Raw genomic sequence first — 24,723 nt, forward strand, 5'->3', positions numbered from 1 at the left:
CCATCCTTTCAGCTAACCTAAGCCTAAGGCTGCCATTATACCTATGCAATGCGGTCCAAACCTTTGCCACAATTCTTTTCTACTGGGGGGTATTATTTGGCTGCCTGGTAAGTTTGGGTGACATTTGGCTGCCCACAAATTAGCTGGACCCTGGTTAGATCTAGAATCCGATTGGCTCACCTCAGAAGGAGGATAAGGGGGGATTATTAAAGGTTGTAGTTTCAATTAAATGGCAAAAGTCTGACTACAAAATGTATGTTGGGGTGGCGGGGGGGGGGGGGGGGGAGGGGGTGCTCAGCAATGTCAATCCTCATTGGCAACCTGTAATGGAAAATTGACAGGTACTCCTCATTGGCTGGTGTTTTATATGTGTCATGATACATTACATTGCGGGTCACCAAGAGCGTATATAATGTGTCTTCTATTGTTCTCCCATCTGTACTCTCCTTGTCTACTTGTAGGGAGTAGGACACAATTGACAGGTACTCTTCTTTGGCTGGTGTTTTATATAGGTCATGGTTCATTATGTGACAGGTCACCAAGAATTCGTATAATGTGTCTTCTATTGTTCTCATGTTCTGTTCTGTTCTTACCTGTCCTTGTCTGTCTTTGTCCATCGTTGCCTCCGACCTCCTAAAAATAACCAATGGGAAACCATTTATAATATGCGCTGCGATCGAGCCGGGACAATAAAGAAGAAAAAAAATCAATATTTAAAAAACATTAACATTTACATTTTTAAACACTGACACAGTTGAGTTCACCAACGCCGAATAATTGACCCGGGTGTTTGAGATAACACATAAAAGTGGACCTGTCATCTGAAAAGCTGATGAATTGATGTCTCCCAATATAGAGAATTGAAAAACATTATAAAAGTTGGTAAATAAATTTAACAATGAGGTTGCGACGATCACATGACCTCCGTGGTGGCAGAAGTCACGTGACTCTTGACTCACGGGAGGCTTGTGCTATCATACAGAAAGGTGTTCTGCACCATGACCACAGTAATGCCAGCCTCTGATGGAGGCCAAGGATCGGGATGGAGCCTTGTGGGGTCACAGGTCAGTAAAAAGGTATTTTTTTAGATTTCTTTTAAAATTCTAAAAAAAAGCACCTATCTAATGGTGATTTTACTTTGTCACTGTCCGGCTCTTCCGAATTCTCTGCTATGATTAGTGGAAAATGTGCTCAAGTTATCATTGTAGTGGATCTGGTATGTGATCATTGATATTGTACATCTGTTTTGGTGCCAGAAAACTTTTGTAGGATGATGGCCATAGTACAGCCAGCATTAGGTTTCAATGGACGCACATTAGACTGGAATCTCCCAGTTCAACCAGATATGACTGGATTAGATGAGAATCTGATGTCCATGAGGCACCAGCAGAAACCGCTGACCAAGGCTTGGAGGTTGCAAATGAAAGGGTTCTACAACTTTATCTGATTGCTAAGCTGGTCCTTGATTTTCCTTCTACACCCATGAGGTTCCTTCTGCCTATGAGGCACCAGCAGAAACCACTGGCCAAGGCTTGGAGGTAGCAAATGAAAGGGTTGTACAACCTTATCTGATTGCTAAGCTGGTCCTTGATGTTCCTTCTACACCCATGAGGTTCCTTCTGCCTATGAGGCACCAGCAGAAACCACTGGCCAAGGCTTGGAGGTAGCAAATGAAAGGGTTGTACAACCTTATCTGATTGCTAAGCTGGTCCTTGAGGTTCCTTCTACACCCATGAGGTTCCTTCTGTCCATGAGGCACCAGCAGAAACCACTGGCCAAGGCTTGGAGGTAGCAAATGAAAGGGTTGTACAACCTTATCTGATTGCTAAGCTGGTCCTTGATGTTCCTTCTACACCCATGAGGTTCCTTCTGCCTATGAGGCACCAGCAGAAACCACTGGCCAAAACTTGGAGGTTGCAAATGAAAGGGTTGTACAACCTTATCTGATTGCGAAGCTGGTCCTTGATGTTCCTTCTACACCCATGAGGTTCCTTCTGCCTATGAGGCACCAGCAGAAACCACTGGCCAAGGCTTGGAGGTAGCAAATGGAAGGGTTGTAAAACCTCATCTGATTGCTAAGCTGGTCCTCATGGTTCCTTCTACACCCATGAGGTTCCTTCTGTCCATGAGGAACCAGCAGAAACCACTGGCCAAGGCTTGGAGGTAGCAAATGAAAGGGTTGTAAAACCTCATCTGATTGCTAAACTGGTCCTTGAGGTTCATTCTATACAAGGGTGACTCTTTAAATTTAGGAGCGGCAGGGTGGGGGAGAATCCTGCCGCTCCTAAAATTAAAGAGTCACCCTTGGTCACAGTCCATATTTATGCGCCTACAAGCTTGCAGCTTTCACTGAGATCTGCCAAAAAAGCCTATAAAACATGCAAGGTTACAAGCTCGGAGCACTCCTATATTTGGCGGGAACTCTACGCATTGTATCTACATCTGACTGATGTCCTCAAGAGTCTTCTTCCCTCAGCTGCAGAATCAAAGTTGAGCTCATCTATAAAATGCACATCATGTGAAGGACCAGTTAAGTGTTTTTTTGGTAAGTGCTCTATAAATTGTCCTGTGTGAGTCCCTCATTCTTCATCTTCCCATGTGACACATTGCAATTTGTATTTCTAGTTTTACACAATATGGCTGACAGCCATGACACCATCATATGCAGCATCTGAGTGAGACCACCTGCAGTATACATTTAGAGGGATCAACCTGGAGCAGCTCATGTTCCAACCGTCCCATGTGGGAGCCTTAAAATTTGAGAAATAATAATTCCTGCCATCCCTATTCTCTGCCAGTAATGGAGGTGTTATCTGAAGGTACGTTTTAATGTGATTATTTTGGTCTTTTTGCTGTACTATACTGTATTCACATTGGAAGAAATACCATTAAAGGTCTAGGTTACTTATAGTCTATTCACATTGTTTTCAATCAAGCCCTGATGGAGGGGCCATTTTTAGATCCCCGCCCCCCCCCCCCAAATGTTTTGGCTATCCATTAAATTGTCCCCCTGACCTTATTGGAATAAAGTTGTATCTGGACCTCTTACCAGTAGTGTGGCACTTCAGTTTACAGTTTTGGTTCATTATGCTACAAGTATGGAGTCTCCAAACATGTTAGTACAGTGTCTCAAGAGTTGTCATTATTGGGTCTCCAGTGGTGCTGTTATGGGGTTTCCAGAGGTGCCATTATAGAATCTCTACAATTGTTTGTATTGGGTTTCCAGAGGTACTGATATGGGATCTTCAGAGGTTCCAGTTTGGAGTCTCTAGAGGTGCTTTTTTGGGGTCCTCCAGTGGTGCTGGTAAGGGGTCCTAAGAGGTGCCATTATGAAGTCTCTACAGTTGTCAATATAGAGTCTCCAGAGGTGCTGATTTTGGGACTCCAGAGGCGCCAAATAGAGGTGCTATTATGACCATTATGTGGTCTCCAGAGCTGCAAATAAGGGGTCTCCAGGAGCCTCCAGGATTTCCATAATGGGGTATCCAGAGGTACTGATATGGGGTCTCCAGTGGTTCCAGTTTGGGGTCTCCAAAGGTGTCAGTACACAGTCTCCAGTTGTGTAAGTACTTGGTTTCCAGAAGTGCTTGTGTGGGGTCTCCAAAGGTGTCAGTAATGAAATGGGTTTTCCAAAGGGTCACTATAGGAGTTAGTTTCAGTTCTCAAAATGTATCATTGTGTGCTTCAGAGGAGCTGATGTCGTTTTTCTAGAAAATGGTGTCTACAAGGTTGTAAGTATGAGGTCTCCAGAAGTGTTATATAGAATCTCAAGATATACTGTTATAGGGACTTCAGCTGTGCTATTATTAAGTCTCTGTGTCTGCAGTTATAGGGTCTTTAGAAGTGCTGGTATGGGGCCACCAGGGGTACCATAATAGGGTTTCTACAGATGCTGGTATGAGGTCTCCAGAGGTGCTATTATGGGGTCTCCAGATGTACTGATATGGGTTCTCAAGAAGTACTGAAATAGGGTCCTCAGAGGTGCCATTGGGGAGTCTCCAGAGTTGTCAGTATAGAGTTACTAGAGGGGCTGTTATGGGATCTTTATGGTGCCAATGGTGTCTCTATGGATTCCATAGGTGCTGGTATGGGATCTTCATAGTTGCCATTGTTTGCTATATGGGGTCTCCAGAGTTGCTGATAAGGTGTCTCCAGAAGTGCTGATATAGGGTCTTTAGAGGTGCCATTATGAAGACTCCAGTATAGGGTTTCCAGAGGAGCTGATGGTGTTTCCAGCAATGCCAGTTTGGGGTCTCCAGTGGTGCTGGTATTGGGTCTCTAGAGGTTTAGGTATCAGAATGGGATTTCCTGATTATTTCGACAACTTCTGTTAAAGGGACATGCCAGAAAATGTTCTGATGAGCTCTACAATCAGCTGCAATCACTAATCATTGTATTCTGACAGTGGCAGGTGCGCCTTTCAGAACACAGTGCCCCGATGGGGGGACTTCTACCCCCTTATCTGTTTTGATGAAAGAATCTGCCAGCTGGCTGACAAAAAAAATGAACTATATGGTCAGCCTTAAACCAGCTGCATTCACCATGTGGTCATGTTAGATTGAAGATCACCATACATGTTACAATCACTGTAGTAGCGAAAAGAAAAAGAGAGAGAAAAGCTCCTCTAACTTAGTGTAGCATTTATAAAACATGTATCAAAATATTAATGAAGAAACAATTTAATATTGCACTCATATAAAATGTATTAAAATGCATTTCCACAAGTCTCTAGCAGGCCAGGTCCATAAGTCTCCTCTCCAACAAACCCCCTTGCTATCTCACCATCGTCCACCTGGAAGTCTGCCACCTACTGGAGATTTAGGGATATGCTTTTTTTCTGTTTATATGTAAATGCAATATTAATTGTTTCTTCATTTAACTTTTTAAAAATGTTACACTTAGGTAGCTTTGCTTTTCTCTCTCTTTTTTCTTTTTGGTAATACATGGTTTTCTGGTGGGAGCCTCCCCAGATCCTGCTCAGAAGACAGACTGCTAATGTGTCCAGAATGTGAACTTGAAGTTTCTATATGAACTTATTTCAAGGACTGACCACACTTTCTTTTTATGTCATTTATTATTCTGGGTTAATTCCCACCATTTTGGCTTTTGCTCTAGTGCTCTGTTCTTGCACCTGGATATGCACATACATACCTAAACTTTAGGGTGCGTTTTTTGAGATAGTATCCAATCAGGCAGACTTTTACAGTACATAGGTATATCTGTTGGAGATTGTACAGTCAAATTGTAATGTGAGAGATGAAAATAGGAATCTCTATGATGTGATGCCTATGAAACTCCGCCTAAGGGAGCTATGTGTTCCATTTGTATATTTATTTTTTATAATTTTTATCAATTAATCTCTTTTAAACCAAGTAGTGTGATCGGGCTTCTATAAATCCCCCAAAAGCCTCTGACATAGAAGTGGTGCAGTGTTTGTCTGGTGTCTCCAAAAGCATCAGTTTGGGTTTATCATATAGGCTGTTATAGGATCTCCAGAAGTGCTGGTATGGGTACTCCAGGGGTGATATAATGGGGTCTCCAGAGGTGTTGTAGGGGCTCTCTATATATGCGTTTATAGGGACTTCAGAGGTTCTGGTATTGGGGCCCAAGAGGTGCTATATTGGGGTCTACAGAGGTTCTGATATAGGCTCTTCAGTGGTGCCACAATGGTGTCAGAAGAGGTACTGATGTAGGGTCTACAGAGATGCCATAATGGGGTCACAGAAGTTCTCATATAGGGTCTCCAGGGGTGCCGTAATGGGGTCCCTAAATGTGCTGATATAGGGTTTCCAGAGATGTCATAATCTGTTACTAGAAGTTCTGATATTGGGTCTGTAATGGGGTCTCCATAGGTGCTGATATAGGGTCTACAGAGGTGTCATAATTGGCTCTCCATAGGTGCTGATATAGGGTCTCCAAAGGTGCCACAATGGGCTCACCAGAAGGCCTGGTATAGGGTCTCCATAGGTGCTGTAATGGGATCATGAAAGGTGCTTATATAGGGTCTCCAGAGGTGCCATAATGTGGTGTTCAAAGGTGCCATAATGGGGTCACCAGAAGTCCTAATATAGATTCTGTAATGGGGTCTCCTGAGGTGCCATAATGGGGTCACCAGAAGTCCTGATAAAGGGTCTCCTTGGGGTGCTGTAATGGGGTCTATAGAAGAGCTAATATAGGGTCTCTAAAGGTGCTGTAATGGGGTCTCAAGGGGTGCTGATATAGGGTCTCCAGACGTGCAATAGTGGGGTTAGTAGAGGTGCTGATATAAAGTCTCCAGAGGAGCCACAATGGGGTCACCAGAAGTCCTGATAAAGGGTCTCCTTGGGTGTTGTAATGGGGTCTACAGAAGAGCTAATATAGAGTCTCCAGGGATGCCAGCTTGGGCCCTCTACAGGTGGCATCATGCAATGTGCAGAAGTATCATAAAGGATCACAAGTAGTGTGATTGGGCTTCTATAAGTCACCCGAGTAGCTCTGACAGAGCAATAGCGCAGTGTTTGTCCTCTGATATTTAATTTTTTAGTGACTTCCTTCTTTTCTCTTCCTGCAGGTTCTCCATCCTTGCGAACGTTCACCGATGATTTATTTAACAACAAATAAAATGTCTAATAAAGTGTACTTATACCTTCCTACTTATATATATTATTCTGTACAATGAGTTTTGGTGATGAAGGGCCTTGTATATAAATTCTCAGCAGTTTGGCCGGAATTCAAACTGGGGGCCTCTGCGCTGCATTCCCAGAAGTCCCCCACAGCCAATAGGGTGGAGCCTCTGACAAATTCCCTTCTGCCCCCTCAGTACCATCTCTGCCACCCTGTGGTCCCTGTTTTTTTGGGTTGTCCCATTGTTGGGTGAGGTTATGTCTATATACGGTCAAGTAAAGCACATATAAAAATGTTCATCTCTCCTCAATGTAACTTGTTACAATGTGTCTTCATGGAGTGAAGTGATTGTCCAATCAGAGCGCAGGAAAGACCCCGATCCCTCGCTGTGATACATGGTGGGTGCTCAGTTAGGCTCCACCATTTGGCCCTCAATCATTAAGCTGCAGGTCATGCTAAAGTGGCCCCTCATTCCGTATTATAAGATGATAGAAGTGAGGGGCCACATTCACATGCCGTCAGTGTTATTGCATCTTCTTGTTTTAAGCATTTCCTAGAAATCTCTTCCTCATCCAAGGGGACAGACTGCTGTCTACAGCTAGCACAGAGAACATTCAGCTCATCAATTTATATAGGACAGATCAGTCGCACTAACCAATGAATGCCTCTACCCTCAGCCTCCAACTGAAACACATTTCTAAGACTTTAATATAATCCAAACACAAAGGTTAGTGTACAGTGCTTTGTGAAAGTATTCGGCCCCCTTGAACTTTTTGACCTTTTGCCACATTTCAAGCTTCAAACATAAAGATATAAAACTGTAATTTTTTGTGAAGAATCAACAACAAGTGGGACACAATCATGAAGTGGAACGAAATTTATTGGATACTTCAAACTTTTTTAACAAATAAAAAACTGAAAAATTGGGCGTGCAAAATTATTCAGCCCCCTTAAGTTAATACTTTGTAGCGCCACCTTTTGCTGCGATTACAGCTGTAAGTCTCTTGGGGTATGTCTCTATCAGTTTTGCACATCGAGAGACTGAAATTTTTGCCCATTCCTCCTTGCAAAACAGCTCAAGCTCAGTGAGGTTGCATGGAGAGCATTTGTGAACAGCAGTTTTCAGTTCTTTCCACAGATTCTCGATTGGATTCAGGTCTGGACTTTGACTTGGCCATTCTAACACCTGGATATGTTTATTTGTGAACCATTCCATTGTAGATTTTGCTTTATGTTTTGGATCATTGTCTTGTTGGAAGACAAATCTCTGTCCCAGTCTCAGGTCTTTTGCAGACTCCATCCGGTTTTCTTCCAGAATGGTCCTGTATTTGGCTCCATCCATCTTCCCATCAATTTTAACCATCTTCCCTGTCCCTGCTGAAGAAAAGCAGGCCCAAACCATGATGCTGCCACCACCATGTATGACAGTGGGGATGGTGTGTTCAGGGTGATGAGCTGTGTTGCTTTTACGCCAAACATAACGTTTTGCATTGTTGCCAAAAAGTTTGATTTTGGTTTCATCTGAGCAGAGCTCCTTCTTCCACATGTTTGGTGTCTCCCAGGTGGCTTGTGGCAAACTTTAAACGACACTTTTTATGGATATCTTTAAGAAATGGCTTTCTTCTTGCCACTCTTCCATAAAGGGCAGATTTGTGCAGTATACGACTGATTGTTGTCCTATGGACAGAGTCTCCCACCTCAGCTGTAGATCTCTGCAGTTCATCCAGAGTGGTCATGGGCCTCTTGGCTGCATCTCTGATCAGTCTTCTCCTTGTATGAGCTGAAAGTTTAGAGGGACGGCCAGGTCTTCGTAGATTTGCAGTGGTCTGATACTCCTTCCATTTCAATATTATCGCTTGCACAGTGCTCCTTGGGATGTTTAAAGCTCGGGAAATCTTTTTGTATCCAAATCCGGCTTTAAACTTCTCTACAACAGTATCTCGGACCTGCCTGGTGTGTTCCTTGTTCTTCATGATGCTCTCTGCGCTTTAAACGGATCTCTGAGACTATCACAGTGCAGGTGCATTTATACGGAGACTTAATTACACACAGGTGGATTCTATTTATCATCATTAGTCATTTAGGTCAACATTGGATCATTCAGAGATCCTCACTGAACTTCTGGAGAGAGTTTGCTGCACTGAAAGTAAAGGGGCTGAATAATTTTGCACGCCCAATTTTTCAGTTTTTTATTTGTTAACAAAGTTTGAAATATCCAATAAATTTCGTTCCACTTCATGATTGTGTACCAGTTGTTGATGATTCTTCACAAAAAATTACAGTTTTATATCTTTATGTTTGAAGACTGAAATGTGACAAAAGGTTGCAAAGTTCAAGGGGGCCGAATACTTTCGCAAGGCATTGTATGTGTGGAAGGTGACAGAGCACAGCAAGCAGAAAGAACTACATGCAGCTCATCAATTTATATTTGAGAGACAACTCACTACATGTTCAAACCAATTGATCCCTCTGAATTGAAAACTGTTTGTTACCTTGGTAAGAAAATCCGACTACAAGGACTAATGTAAGCGTGGAAGGTGAAAAAGGCTACAGCTAGAGAGAGAAATACATGCAGCTCATTCATTTATACAGAAGGATACATTCATTAAATGTACAAATAAACCAATTAATCCCTCAAAACTCACAAATGTAAATTTGTTTCTAAAATGGCAAAAAAAAATTAAAATAATAATAATATTACAAGGGCTAATGTGTGTTGAAGGTGGCAGACTATAGATACAGCTAGCACAAAAAAAACTGCATGCAGCTCATCAATTTCTATAGAAGAGATGGTTCATTACATGCACACAAGAACCAATAAATCCCTCAACTCTAAATTTTAAACATGTTTTCTTTTGATGCTAATAAAAGTCAACTACAGCTAATGTATGTCTGGAAGGTGACCGGGTGCAGGCTACAGTTAGGACAGAGAACTGAATGCAGCTCATTAATTTATATTCGAGAATCACTTAATAAATCAATGAATCCCTTCGCTCTCAACTCCTGAAACTGAAACTTGTGTCTTCAAGGATAATTAAAGCCACCTGGAAGGACTTAGTAAGTATGTCTGAAAAGTGAAAGACTGGAAGCTAAAGCTAGGACAGAGAACTGCATAGGGTACTAATATAGGGTCTCCAGAGGTGCCATTATGGGGGCAAATTGGTGCTGATATAGATTCTCAAGAGGTGCCAAAATGGGGTCATCAAAAGCGCCGATATAGGGTCACCAGAAATCATGTGATAGGGTCTCCAAAAGGATTGATATAGGCTCTGCATAGGCACTATAATTGGGTTTCAGAGGTGCTGATATAGGGTCTCCAGAGGTGGCATAATGGGGTCACCAGAAGTCCTGATTAGGATCTCCAGAGGTGCTGTAATTGGGTCTCTAGAGGTGCTGATATAGCATCCCCAGAGGTGCCATAAGGGGGTCTCCAAAAGTGCAGATGTAGGTTCTCCAGAGGTGCCATATGAGGTAACAATAAATACTTATATAAGGTCTCCAGAAGTGCTGTAATGGGGTCTCCAGAGGTCCTGATATAGGATCCCCAGAGGTGCCATATGAGGTTACCAGAAATCCTTATATAAGGTCTTCAGATGTGCTATAATAAGGTCTCCAGAGATGCTAATATACGGTCTCCAGAGGTGCTGTAATGGGGTCTCCAGAGGTGCTGATGTAGGATCTCCAGAGGTGCCATAAGAGGGTCATAGGGGTGCTGGTATAGATTCTCCAGAGGAGCAATAATGGTCTCACCAGAAGTCCCTATATAGATTCTCCAGGGACTAATACAGGGTTTCCAGAGGTGCTGTATTGGGGTCTACAGAGGTGCCATAATGGGGTCACTAGAGGTGCTGATATAGGGTATCCATAGGTGCTGTATTGGGGTCTACAGAGGTGCCATAATGGGGTCACTAGAGGTGCTGATATAGGGTATCAAGAAGTGTCATAATTAGGTCACCAGAAGTCTTGATATAGGATCTCGGTATCATAGGTGCTGTAATGGGGTCTCCAGAGGTGCTCATATAGGATCTCCAGAGGTGCCATAATGGGGTCTTCTGAAGTGCTGATATAGGTTCTCCAGAGGTGACTCCTGAAACTGAAACTTGTGCCTTTGAGGGTAATTAAAGCCAACTGCAAGGACTAAAGTATATGTTTAAAGTGAAAGACTGGAAGCTAAAGCTATGAAAGAGAAATGCATGCAGCTCATCAGTTTATTAAAGGGAGATCATTCACTACCTGTACGTAAAAAATCAATGAATCCCACTGCACTTAGTTGAGACCTGCTACGACAATGGCCATAAAAGCCAAATACAAGGACTAATATATGTCTAGAAGGTGACAGAATACAGGCTACAGTTGGGGCAGAAAACTGAATGCAGCTCATCAATTTATATAGGAGAAACTATTCACTAAATGTAGACATAAGCTGTTGAATTCCTCTGCACTCACCTCCAAACTGGAACCCATTCTACAGATAGTGATTAAAGCCAACAACAAAGGCTAATGTATGCATGGAAGGTGACAGGCCACAGCTAGCAAAGGGAACTACATGCAGCTCATCAATTTTTATAGGAGAGACGACTCACTGCATGATCAAATAAACCGTTGAATCCATCTGCCTATCTCTAATTGAAAACTGATTTATCAATGGTAAGAAAATACACATAAAAGGACTAATAAATGTGTGGAACGTGCAAAAAGTGAAGGCTACGGTTGAGAGAAAAATGCATTCAGCTCATCAATTTATATGGGAAGATCCACTCACTACATGTACAAGTAAACCAACGAATCCCTCAATTCTCAGCCCCAAATTTAATCCCATTTCTGGGATGGCAAAAAAATACTAATGCTTAAGTATATGTGAATGGGGACTTCAGAAAACAGCATGCAGCTCATCAACTTATATAGGAAAGACAATTCACTATATAAACCAACCAATCCCCCAACTCTGAAACCTTTCTTATTATGGTAATAAAAAAAAAAAAACCACAAGGGCTACTGTATATGTGGAAGGTGACAGACTGCAAGCCACATCAAGGACAGAGAACTGCATGCAGCTCATCAATGTATATAGGAGAGACTATATACCACATGGAGAAGTAAACCAATGAATCCCTCTGCTCTCAGCCCCCAAGTCAAACCTGGTTCTATGATGGAAATAAAACCATTTGCAGCAGATAATGTAAGTGTGATAGGATGCAGGCTACATCTAGGACAGAGAACTGCATGCAGCTCCTCAATTTATAAGGGAGAGATGAATCGCTACATACACGCATAGACCAATATATTCCTCTGTTCTATGGCCCCTAAATAAATGTTTCTATGATGGTAAAAAAAACAATAGGAGAGAATGTATGCATGGAAGGTAAGAGACTGCAGGCTTCAGCTAAAATATGGAACTGCATGCAGCTCAATAATTTATATAGGTTTAGGGTAGCACCGATACCAGTTTTTTATCGGCGAGTACGAGTTCCAATAGTTTGCAGAGCGATTTGCATCAATACAAAAAATTTGGCGCATTGCAAAGAATCACATGCGATTTGTACAGAAATGTGGTGCGATTTCCCCCACCTCTCCTGTGTGTGTGTATAGAAAGGGAAAAGCGCCATCTAGTGGGCAGTTTATTAAAAATGTTAGAACTCACAGTACATATGTGGCAAAATGCAGAACAATCTACATAGGTGTCCCTGTCCCGCCAATGATAGCAAATCACGGCCACTGGAGGTGTTCACAGGGCTGGAGGAGAAGTTCCGGCCTGGACCCCATAGGGATAGGTCAGAAGTGATGTCAGCTTGGGGGTGGACCACCTCTACATCTCCTCCAGCCCTGTGAGCATTTCCAGCGGCCATGATTTGCTATCATCGGCGGGACCGAGACACCTACAGTATCTGACAAAAGTAAGTACACCCCTCACATTTTTGTAAATATATATCTTTTCATGTGACAACACTGAAGAAATGACACTTTGCTACAATGTAAAGCAGTGAGTGTACAGCTTGTATAAAAGTGTAAATTTACTGTCCCCTCAAAATAACTCAACACACAGCCATTAATGTCTAAACCGCTGGCAACAAAAGTGAGTACACCGCTAAGTGAAAGAGTCCAAATTGGGCCCAATTAGCCATTTTCCCTCCCCAGTGTCATGTGACTCGTTAGTGTTACAAGGTCTCAGGTGTGAATGGGGAGCAGGTGTGTTAAATTTGGTGTTATCGCTCTCACTCTCTCATACTGGTCACTGGAAGTTCAACATGGCAACTCATGACAAAGAACTCTCTGAGGATCGGAAAAAAGAATTGTTGCTCTACACAAAGATGACCTAGGATATAAGAAGATTGCCAAGACCCTGAAACTGAGCTGCAGCATGGTGGCCAAGACCATACAGCGGTTTACCAGGACAGGTTCCACTCAGAACAGGACTCGTCATGGTCGACCAAAGAAGTTGAGTGCACGTGCTCAGCGTCATATCCAGAGGTTGTCTTTGGGAAATAGACGTATGAGTGCTGCCAGCATTGCTGCAGAGGTTGAAGGGGGGGGGGGGGTCAGCCTGTCAGTGCTCAGACCATACACCGCACACTGCATCAAATTGGTCTGCATGGCTGTCATCCCAGAAGGAAGCCTCTTATAAAGATGATGCATAAGAAAGCCTGCAAACAGTTTGCTGAAGACAAGCAGACTAAGGACATGGATTACTGGAACCATCTCCTGTGGTCTGATGAGACCAAGATAAACGTATTTGGTGTCAGATGGTATCAGGCGTGTGTGGCGGCAACCAGGTGAGGAGTACAAAGACAAGTGTGTCTTCCTACAGTCATGCATGGTGGTGGGAGTGTCATGGTCTGGGGCTGCATGAGTGCTGCCGGCACTGGGGAGCTACAGTTCATTGAGGGAACCATGAATGCCAACATGTACTGTGACATACTGAAGCAGAGCATGATCCCCTCCCTTCAGAGACTGGGCCGCAGGGCAATATTCCAACATAACGACCCCAAACACCTCCAAGATGACCACTGCCTTGCTATAGAAGCTGAGGGTAAAGGTGATGGACTGGCCAAGCATGTCTCCAGACCTAAACCCTATTGAGCATCTGTGGGGGATCCTCAAACAGAAGGTGGAGGAGCGCAAGGTCTCTAACATCCACCAGCTCTGTGATGTCATCATGGAGAAGTGGAAGAGGACTCCAGTGACAACCTGTGAAGCTCTGGTGAACTCCATGCCCCAGAGGGTTAAGGCAGTGCTGGAAAATAATGGCGGCCACACAAAATATTGACACTTTGGGCTCGATTTGGACATTTTCACTTAGGGGTGTACTCACTTTTGTTGCCAGCGGTTTAGACATTAATAGCTGTGTGTTGAGTTATTTTGAGGGGACAGTAAATTTACACTGTTATACAAGCTGTACACTCACTACTTTACATTGTAGCAAAGTGTCATTTCTTAGTGTTGTCACATGAAAAGATGTGAGGGGTGCACTTACTTTTGTGAGCTACTGTATGTAGATTTTTTTGCATTTGGCCAAATATGTACTGTGAGTTCTAATATTTTTAATAAACTGCCCACAAGATGGGTCTAAACCTTTTTCATAACGGTAATAAAAAGGGTATATTGTATCAAATACTTACCGTAATTTTCTTTCCTGACGTCGAACGGTGGCAGCATACCTGTGATAGAGCTCCGCCTCTTTTCTATTCCCTCAGGACAGTAAATAGCATAAATAAAGGAGTAATTAGCCACCCCCCCCCCCCCATTCCTTGTAATTAGCTACATACTGAAACGTACAAGGGTGGGCCCGTACGTATGCTGCCATGGTTTGGAGTCAGGAAAGGAATTTGATACAATTTTCCCTTTTCCTGACGCCAGCATGCCAGCATACCTGTGATAAATAACCAGCTGCCAGGGTGGGTTCTGCTTGCCAAATCAATTTGTTAATTAGGACGGGACAGAAGACTGAATAGTCCTACCTCCAAAGTCCATGATGACAAGGCACCAGGGGCTTCTCTGTAATGCTTGAAAAGGTATGCTGGGACAACCATGACATCTCTCTACAGATGGGTTCCATAGATGCTCTCGAATGGGCTGCCCATGAGGCTGCAACCCCTCTGGTAGGGTGCGCAGCCACTGCAGAAGGAGGCTCATGACCCTTCACCCTATATGCACAACCAAGCCTGCTAGAGTCCAGGAGGTAGCCTCCTTTGCCTGATGAATTCCAGCTGGAATGATGAAAGGCTTCATCATTGAGACCCCCAGGGGCAATCCTCAGTACTCAGGACCTGTGTAGGCTTTCCTGGGACTGGACCCCTCTCTCGCTCTCTCCGCTGGTTCTCGGCACACCGGATCCCCTCAGCTCAACTCAGCACTCTCTGGATTCCCAGGCGACACCCAGAGACATCCACCTTCCTCAGACAGGAGGAGAGACAGCCGTCCTCTCCCTCCTGGGACTCTGCTCCCACCAAAGATGCTGAGTCACGCACTTCCCTCAGACTTATACCCACTCCCAGAATCCCTTGCAGCATAATCTGCCTTCTGGGGTAGTTACAAGCAAGAACGTGTCCCCTGATTGGGTTTCCTTCACTGCCCTATGAGAAGCCTCTTACAGGAACCAGTGGGGAGACTCCCCTCTCAGCAGACACATCTGGAAGCCATGACACCCTGGCAAAAATAAATCATGGCCCTGCTGTTAGGCAGACAAGGACCACTATACCTTTACCTAGCACCTACCTGTAGGGTGCTACAAAAGAAAGGAAGGAGGGATCACTATGGTACATGGAAGAAAGCAAGGATCACTATGGTACATGGAAGAAAGAAAGGAAGGATCACTATGGTACATGGAAGGGAGGAAGAATCATTATGGTACATGGAAGGCAGGAAGGATCACTATGGTTCATGGAAGGCAGGAAGGATGTATCACTATGGCACATGGAAGGCAGGAACACTATGGCACATGGAAGGCAGGAAGGATGAATCACTATGGCACATGGAAGGCAGGAACACTATGGCACATGGAAGGCAGGAAGGATGAATCACTATGGCACATGGAAGGCTGGAATACTGTGGGACATGGAAGACAGGATGGATGGATCACTACTGCACATGGAAGGCAGGGAGGATGGATCACTATGGCACATGGAAGGCAGGAAGGATGGATAACTATGGTACATGGAAGGCAGTAAGGATCACTATGGTATATGAAAGAAAAGAAGGAGGGATCACTATGGTACGGGGAAGGCAGACAGGATCACTATGGTACATGGAATAAAGGAAGGAAGGATCACTATGGTACATGGAAGGGAGGAAGGATGGATCACTATGGCACAAGGAAGGCAGAAATACTATGGCACTTGGAAGGAAGGAAGGATGAATCACTATGGCACATGGAAGACAGGAATACTGTGGGACATGGAAGGCAGGAAGGATGGATTATTATGGCATATGGAAGGCAGGAAGGATCACTACAGCACATTGAAGGAAGGATCACTACGGAACATGGAAGACAGGAAGGGTGGATCACTATGGCACATGGAAGGCAGGTAGGATGGATAACTACTGCACATGGAAGGAAGGAAGGATGGATCACTGCGGCACATGGAAGGCAGGAAGGATGGATAATTACGGCACATGGAAGGCAGGATGGATGGATCACTACTGCACATGGAAGGAAGAGAGAGAGGGGAGAATTCACTCCCCCAGGCTCAGGCATACATCATTTACACTGGCTGCTCAGTGCCCGCCCACACAACCCCTTCACAGCACAGCATTGGCTGCACACCAGGGGTTGTGGATGGGCACAGGGGGACACAGGGAGGAGGTGGAGAACTAGCTTACCTCCCCCCTCCCTCCTCGTACTGGATGTAGAGTCGGTGGGGCGGGTGAGTGGGCAGGCTGTGTACTGAGTGAGCATTAGCCTCGCTAGCTGCAGTGCGGAGTGGCGCGCACCGGACAGGGGGATTAGGGGAGTTAAGTACCGGAACTTGTTCGGGTTCTTGACTCCGTTAAAGGACTCCACCCAGACTCGCGGGACCCCGGGATTTATTTGAAATTCCGGGTTGGTCCCGGAAGTTTGGGAGGTATGTAAACAGCTGATGCCTGGCTGAGAAAGGAGACATTGGGATGGTGAAGAACCATATGCTGATAAATGTTCATTCATATTGGGCCTTCACATTCACAAGCTCACCCCCAAGGCTGGGTTCACACTGGTGCGATGTGAGAAGTACCACTATTCCTGGGCGGGTTCCTACATCACGATCCCTGGGCGGGTTCCCACAATATAAAGTTAATGACACCCCCACATTGGTGTGCAAACTGTGGAATCAGACAGTATCAGATGGCATGGGTCTAAACACCCATGCAATTTGATTCCAGCGCCGACAAAAAAAGGGCCCTGCACCATTCAGCTTTTTGTTGCCCTTTCCCAACTTTTTTGAGACATGTTGCTGCCATCAAGGTCAAAATAACTTTATTTTTTTTCTTAAAATGATCCATTTTCTCAGGTTAAACATTTGATATATTTTCTATTGTCAATAAAATATGGGTTCATGAGACTGGCAAATCCTTGCATTCTGTTTTTATATAGATTTTATTCCGCACCCCAACTATATTTGTATTGGGGGGTTGTAGAGACTTCTGGGCAAAATTTGTAATAACTCATTGGTAAATGTTAAGTTTTGAGTCATGTACACAGAGTTCCAGTCTTCACTCTACATTTCATGATATACAAGGGGGGAGGGGGGGGACTATTGATGAGGGAAAAGTCTCTGGATCACCTTATCTACATTTGGGACTAAGGACAGATTGTATCTCATCACTCTATCATCTGGAATGAGTTCCTTGACGTTGACGTCGTTCACCTCTTTACAGTGGAAGAGAAAGGCTGTATCCCTTCCTAAAGTCTTAAACGTTCTCCTGTATTTCAGAGGAAAGTGAATGGAGGTCTGAAATACGTCTCGGGGATTTAGAATCATTTTGGGGCCATTGAAGTTATTGTTAGGGCGTCGAAGAAGGTGTGTGAGAATATTGACCCCCGGAACGTGAGACCACGTGTCAAATCTTGAGTTGTTGACTGAAGTGGGGAAGACGTAATTCCAAATGCGGAAGACACTTGAATTTGGGTGTTTATTCTGAAGATTCTCCATCAGTGATGGCCAGTCCCAGTCCTTGGGAGGATATATGGGGGGGCTATTGCTGAGGGAAAAGTCTCTGAATCACCTTATCTACATTGGGCACCAAGGACAGATTGTATGTCCTCAACCTATCATGTGGGACGAGGTCCTTTATGGTGTATTTGTATCTCGTTTTACAGTGGAAGAGAATGGCCGTATCTTCTTTTATATTCTTTGATTTTTTTTTGAGTGTCGCAGCCAAGTGAATGGAGATTCGAAATACGTCTCGGGGGTTCACAATCATTTTGGGGGCATTGAAGTTATTCTCCTTGTTTGGGAGTCGGAGATGGTAAGTGAGAATATTGACCCCGGGAATATGAGACCACAGGTCAAATCCAGAGATGTGGACTGGAATTGGGAAGAGATTACTCTCAAAGCGGAAGACACTTATATTTGGGTGTTTATTCTGTAGATTCTCCATCAGTGATGACCAGTCCCAGTCTATGATTGGAAGAATAATTTCATCAATGTCATTGAGGAGAACAAACTTACTTTTGTACATGTTCCTATATAGACAATCATTTAAGGCTGCAGTTTGTCCAAAATATCCAATCTCAGCATTGAGTCCTTTGTAATAATACCATTCTATCGATGTCTGAAGATGGCGGTCTATTGGCCATGGCACCACCTCTACAGTTCCTTCATCAATGTAATGACGTAACACCTTATCTACATCCTGGGAACAGCTGGTGTTATAGATCGTGACTCTAGAGGCCCCCAGAATCTTGTACATCTCAATACTCTGGATCATCTGGAGGACATTGTTGTAGTTTCCATACAATGTAGAAATACAGACGGTGAAATTGGAGGAGATTGGTTGTGGTGGACGGTTCCTGACTTCAAACAGGAGGGTCTGACCTGTATTTATAGAGACAGTCGAAGAGAAAGACATATGAGTGTAATCACACCCAGTAGGCTCCACACATAGAAGATTTGCTGTTCCATACGGAAACTTAAATCTGTCACCATGAAGATTTATTTTTGCCCTGATGAAGACATCCTGATTGGAGGAACAATGGAAGATACAGTAGAGTTCCTTCACAGATACATGGATGATGGCGATGACCCGGACTGATTGGCCAAGTCTAGGCTCATAATACGGGGAGATGATAAATGTTCGATTATCCAGAGCTGTAATGGTGTCTGTGGCAATGAGAAGTTCCTGAGAACTCATCTTCCAATGTTTAAATTCCATATGGTAGGAGTAATAAATGACAGCAAGGCACACAAATACGGACAATGTGCAGAACTTGTATCTAGAAGATGTCCACATTCTGGTCTCGTCAGTTGATTACAGCTGCAAGAAGATAACAAAAATAAAGAGTAAGAGCATAAAATCAGTTCAGTGAGATATGAAATCTGAAACTCTAATGTAAAAGAGGTGAATGGCTCAAATGTACCAGCAGAGCTTACACTCTAATATCCTCACCACAATCACACATGAATAGCATACAAATTCCATGGTGCTTTAGAAAGAACATTGACCCAGTCACATCAGTCTTTGGGCCCGAAACCTTATACTCTCTTATTCCTCTAGAGTCACACACATTCATATCAGTTACAGCACCATAAGAGCTTACACTCTAATGTCCCCCTGTCATGTACTTGGCTAAGCTGATGAGGGGGCTTACCTTATACCTCCTGTCCAAAACCCCCTGGAGCTAATAAAAGGGTGCAGTAGGATGAGAAGTGGATATCAGGTGGGCAATAGCAGTACCGAGTCTGCAGACAGGGGACAAAGTTGAACACAAGCCGTAGGTCACAGCAGGAGGTCAGGAGGATACAGCAGGAAGAGAAGTCAAGGCGGGTCAAGTACAGAGCAACAGAATGAAAGTCGGGTCACAGATCTCAGAAGCTGAGGACCACTCAGGGATTACATTGAATGCTGTCAAGCTTTAAATAGGCCACTGTGCACCAGTCATGGCCGAGCGTGCACGTTTCATCAGTGCACACTTGCATACCCAGGTCTTTGGCCATGATCATGTATCTAGTCTCCCTGACACCCAGATAATTATTATTATACATTTATATAGCTTTGACATATACCGCAGTGTTGTACAGAGATCACTGAGCCAGTCACATCAGTCTCTGTACCAGAGGAGCTTACACTCTAATGTCCCTTCCCCCACAGTCACATCACTCTCTGTACCAGAGGAGCTTACACTCTAATGTCCCCCCCACCCCACAGTCACATCAGGGTCTGTACCACAGGAGCTTACACTCTAATATCCCCTCCCCCACAGTCACATCAGTCTCTGCACCACAGGAGCTTACACTCTAATGTCCCCTCCCCCACAGTCACACACTATTATTATACATTTATATAGCTTTGACATACCGCAGTGCTGTACAGAGATCACTGAGCCAGGCATATCAGTCTCTGTACCAAAGGAGCTTACACTCCAATGTCCCCCCTCCCCCACAGTCATATCAGTCTCTGGACCAGAGGAGCTTACACTCTAATGTCCCCCCCCCCCGCCACAGTCACATGAGTCTCTGCACCAGAATGGTTGCGTGTGCTGCAGCTCTCCCTCTCCAGACACCAGGGGGGTCAGGTGAGTTACCTGGCCCCAGTGAGGATTGGAGATTCTGGGGATGACCCGGGCGATGGACCCCCTGAGGGATCCAACTTGCATTCTCATACTTCATCTTCACCTGAAGACCTCAGCTATGGCCCTAAAAAAGGGGAATCGACCCCCGCTTTCAGAGAGCGGGTTGCTGATCGTCTGTTGAGAATTGCAAAGGAAGAGGAAAATCTGATGACCCTAAAAGCTGATTATAGGAAGAAGAAGGCCATGCATGATAAAGCATGGAGCAGCAAGCGGCAAAGTTTGAAGCCAGAGTTGAAAGTTTTTGAGGACGCCATCAAGAAGCAGCAGAGTCTGGTAAAGGCTTTAAAGGAAAAGAGTGGAGCTTTTAAAGAAAAGTTTCAGAATGAGGAGCATTTCCGGAAAATGAGGGATGACGCACGTCGCAGAAAAGTTTCAGCATCGGCGGGGCAGTACGGGTAGAGAGTGAGGAGGGGGTCCCAGATGTTGCCTCTGATACCCCATCCACCTCAGGGTCTGCTTCACCGGAGGAAATGGCGGCTTCTGCCTCCCCCCCCCTCCCCAGCAAGCTGGAGGAACAGCACAGGAGGTAGAGGAAAATGGTGGAGGCTTGCTAAACTTTATTAATGAGATTGAGTCTCCCTTGAGTGGAAGAACTTTTCGCTTTTCAGAGGATTCTGCTGATGAGGATGATGGCAATGATTCTGTACCTGGACCTGTAAAGGTAAAACTTACTGAGAAGTCATACTTTGCTAAAACTGACAGCATGAACTCCAGCATGCAGAGCAGCATGGAGAGCAGTGTGCAGAGCAGCATGGAGAGCAGTGTGCAGAGCAGCATGGAGAGCAGTGTTTTGGAGGGAAAACCTCCTGTGTCTGTACAAAGCTCTGCAGAGAAGATGGCTGCTGTGCCTGTAGGACTGGGCTCTGCTAATACTAAGAAGTATTTGACTCTGAACTTTGATAGTAAGAAAACTATGACTTTGAACTTTGCTGGGGGGAAGGGAAAGGGATCTGCCATTGTTTCTACACAGTCCCCGCAGGATGCTGCAGGTATAGCAGATAATGGTGGGAAAGGAAATGACAGCTGCACTGTGAAATGTGTTTCTGAAACCCAGGTGTAGCACCCTCCTAGGTAGGTTCTAGGAAAAAGCGTATAGGTGGCCCTGTCTGCATATCAGGGGGACCTGATCATTTAGTTAGGCTAAATTACGAACAAATGTGCTTCTTGGCAGGAAATTCGAGATCCCATAATGCACTGCGCGCGCGGTGCGTGCAGCACATTATGTGATTGGCCAAAGCATGCACCCAGACCTCATGCTCTGGCCAATCAAATTATCTCTGCCATGATTGGACAAAAGGCAGGCTGCCTTTACCCAATCATGGCTCAGGTTCTAAGTACACGCCCCACAATACATAAAGGCTGCTCGCGCAACCGCAACATGTAGTGTGACAGAGACGGAGAGGAACACGTTTGAGGCCGGGAGAGAATTGTTTCTTTGCGGTTTGTCAGACAGTGCAGTGAGACATTCCTAGCAGTGTAGGCAGGGAGAGAGATTTGTGCTTTTTACAAGTTCAAAGATCAGATAGTGAAGTATATTCAGTAGTGCATACCATACACCATATACCATACATAGATCTCTATATATATATAGGGCTATCAATTACATTATATCAGGTCATTGAGTATACTGTATACCCACCACATCTTTATCTATATATAGGGCTATGGATTACATCATATCAGGTGATAGATAGAGTATTTTATTTGGTTACTTGCGTATATCCTATACCCACCATATCTTTATCTATATATAGGGCTATTGATTACATCATATCAGGTGATAGATAGAGTATTTTAATCGGTCACTTGCGTATACTGTATACCCACCACATCTTTATCTATATATACGGCTATTGATGACATCATATCAGGTGATAGAGTATTATAATCAGTCACTTGCGTATACCCTATGCCCTCCACATCTTTATCTATATCTGGGGCTATTGATTACATCATATAATTTGATAGATAGAGTATTTTTATCGGTCACTTGTGTACAACCTATTCCCATCACATCTCTATCTATATATAGTGCTATTAAATACATCATATCAGGTCAGTGAGTATCTATCGGTCAGTTGCGTATACCCTATATTGATCTCTATCAACATCATGTCCGGAAGGCCGACAAGGAGAGGCAGACGCTCACAGGCCATGAAAAGAGGGCAAGCAGCCACTGTGTCTATTGGCAAAAGTGGTGGTCACAGTTGACATAGTGCATCCTCTGCAGGCGGGGCACGCCCGTCCTTTATTTCCAGTGCTGCCCGTGTTATTCAGCCACAGTGGAAGAGCTGGTGGACTGGATCAATATGCCGTCCTCGTCCTGCTCGTCCTCTGACATCCACGCTCAGAGAAGTTTGCCTTCCACCGCAGCTGCCAAAGCGGCCCGTTCCACAGGCTCCTTCTCCACAGCTTCTCCTTCAGTTGCCCCACCATCATGCACGGTGGAGTCACCGGAACTATTCGATCATATTATCAATGACATCCCACTGGAGGATGCGCAGCAATTTGAAAGCTGTGATGTTGGCTCGAAGTTTGATGAAGGGAATAACATGAGCCTAAAGAGAGGGGGTGACAATGATGGACAAGAAACCAGCAGTTTGCTCCAGTGATGAGGAGGGAGGGGATGATGAGGTCACTGACTGTACTTGGGTGCCTGACAGGATAGAGGAGGAAAGTGAGGGGGAGGAGGAGGAGGAGGAAGAGGAGGAGGAGGAGGCACAACTCCAATGACGCAGGATGTGCTCCAGGGGCCGCCATAGGAGAAGCCAACCTATTGCATCACAGCACAGAGCTCCACAGGTGCAGGGTTCTGCAAACTCCCCGCGGACTCCCAAAAGTTCATTAGTGTGGGCTTTTTTCAGCACATGTGCAGTAGACCTCAGTGTTGCTGTTTGCATCATCTGTCTCAAGCGGATCAAGAGTGGCCAGAACACCAACCGCTTGGGCACCGCATGCTTGACAAGGCATATGATGACCTGCCATGCAGTCCGTTGGCAACAGCACCTGAAAGAGGCACCAGATTAAAACAAGCATACGTCACCTTGCTCCTCATCTGTGATCTCTAACCCTACTATACCTCATGTCTTCTCAAATACCAGCATTGAGAGGGATGATGGTATAGCAATGAGTGCCACAGAGACTTGCACCCAATTTGTTAGAGTACTTCACCGCTTGATTTGAGCAGCAGGCAAATTTCACTACCCCAGTTTCTGAACCATAGAAAATGATACGGTCCCAGCCATCCACATGCTCAGTGCCTTAAAACTAGCTTGGCCAAATTGCTACCATTACAATTGCTTTTACCATTATCATCTGGTAGACTCTGCTCCCTTTTGCGAATTTGTGGAATGTTCTGCACCACAGTGGCAGGTCCCAAAAAGGCATTTATTTTCGCATAAGGCCATTCCAGCTCTCTACGTCATGTGGAAGGTAGTGTTTTGGCCTCGTTGGACAGAGCGGTCAGCAGGAAGGTGCACATTACTGATGACTCTTGGTCCAGCAGGCATGGACAGGGACTTTACATTTCTTTCACGGCGCACTGGGTAACTCTGCTGGCAGCTGGGAAGGATGCAGGACAGGGTTCGGTGTTGCAGCTAGTTTTGCCACCACGCCTTTCAAAAAGCTGATGCTGGTTCTTCCATATCTGGCTACTCCACCACGTCCTCCATGTCCTCTTCTGCTCAATTGTCCTCTGAAGCAGCAGTTCTCCTTAAGTGTTCAAGGGGCTACGCAAGCAGTCAGGCCAAAAGATGCCATGCCGTGTTTCAGTTGGTCTGTCTAGGGGATAGGAGTCACACCAGGGCAGAGATTCTGTCAGCTCTGCAGGGGCAGGCTCAGAGATGGTTGACGCCACGACAGCTTGAGCCAGGAATGGTTGTATGCGACATTGGCACCAACCTTCTTTCCGCCCTCCGACAGGGACACTTGACACATGTTCCATGCTTGGCACATGTTCTGAATCTGGTGGTGCAGCGTTTCTTGAGCAGATACCCAGGCTTTCAAGATCTCCTGAGGCAGGCCAGAAAAATCTGTGGCCATTTCTGCCGTTCGTTCAATGCCAGTGCTCGGCTATCTGACATTCAACAGGAATTCAACCTGCCCACTAACCACCTCATTTGTGACATGCCCACCAGGTGGAACTCAACGTTGGCAATGCTGCAGTGGCTGCACACGCAGCAGAGGGCCATCAATGAGTACCTGTGTGAGTATGGCATAAGGACAGGGTCAGGGAAGCTTGGTTTTTTTTCGCCACACCAGTAGCTTTTTATAGAAGATGCATGCATCGTCCTGTCACCATTTGAGGAGGCCACAGGATGATGCATGCATCAGTGACACTATCCCACTAGTCTACCTGC

The 24,723-nt window shown here is 44.9% G+C and overlaps 1 protein-coding gene across 1 annotated transcript; it reads right to left on the minus strand.

Annotated features, from left to right (window-relative positions):
* Nucleotides 1–17,327: 17,327 nt before the first annotated feature.
* LOC309550845 (beta-1,4-galactosyltransferase galt-1-like) lies at nt 17,328–19,050 on the minus strand (the record flags this gene model as incomplete). Its single annotated transcript, XM_082251200.1, has 2 exons — nt 17,800–19,050; nt 17,328–17,747 (listed from the first exon to the last, which is right to left on the minus strand). The coding sequence occupies exons 1-2, from the start codon at nt 19,024–19,026 to the stop codon at nt 17,328–17,330; spliced, it is 1,647 nt and encodes a 548-aa protein (XP_082107326.1). The 5' UTR covers nt 19,027–19,050.
* Nucleotides 19,051–24,723: the final 5,673 nt, after the last annotated feature.

This window comes from Pelophylax lessonae (genome assembly GCF_965119305.1).
Source record: "Pelophylax lessonae genome assembly, chromosome: 1".
Classification (NCBI taxonomy): Eukaryota; Metazoa; Chordata; class Amphibia; order Anura; family Ranidae; genus Pelophylax; species Pelophylax lessonae.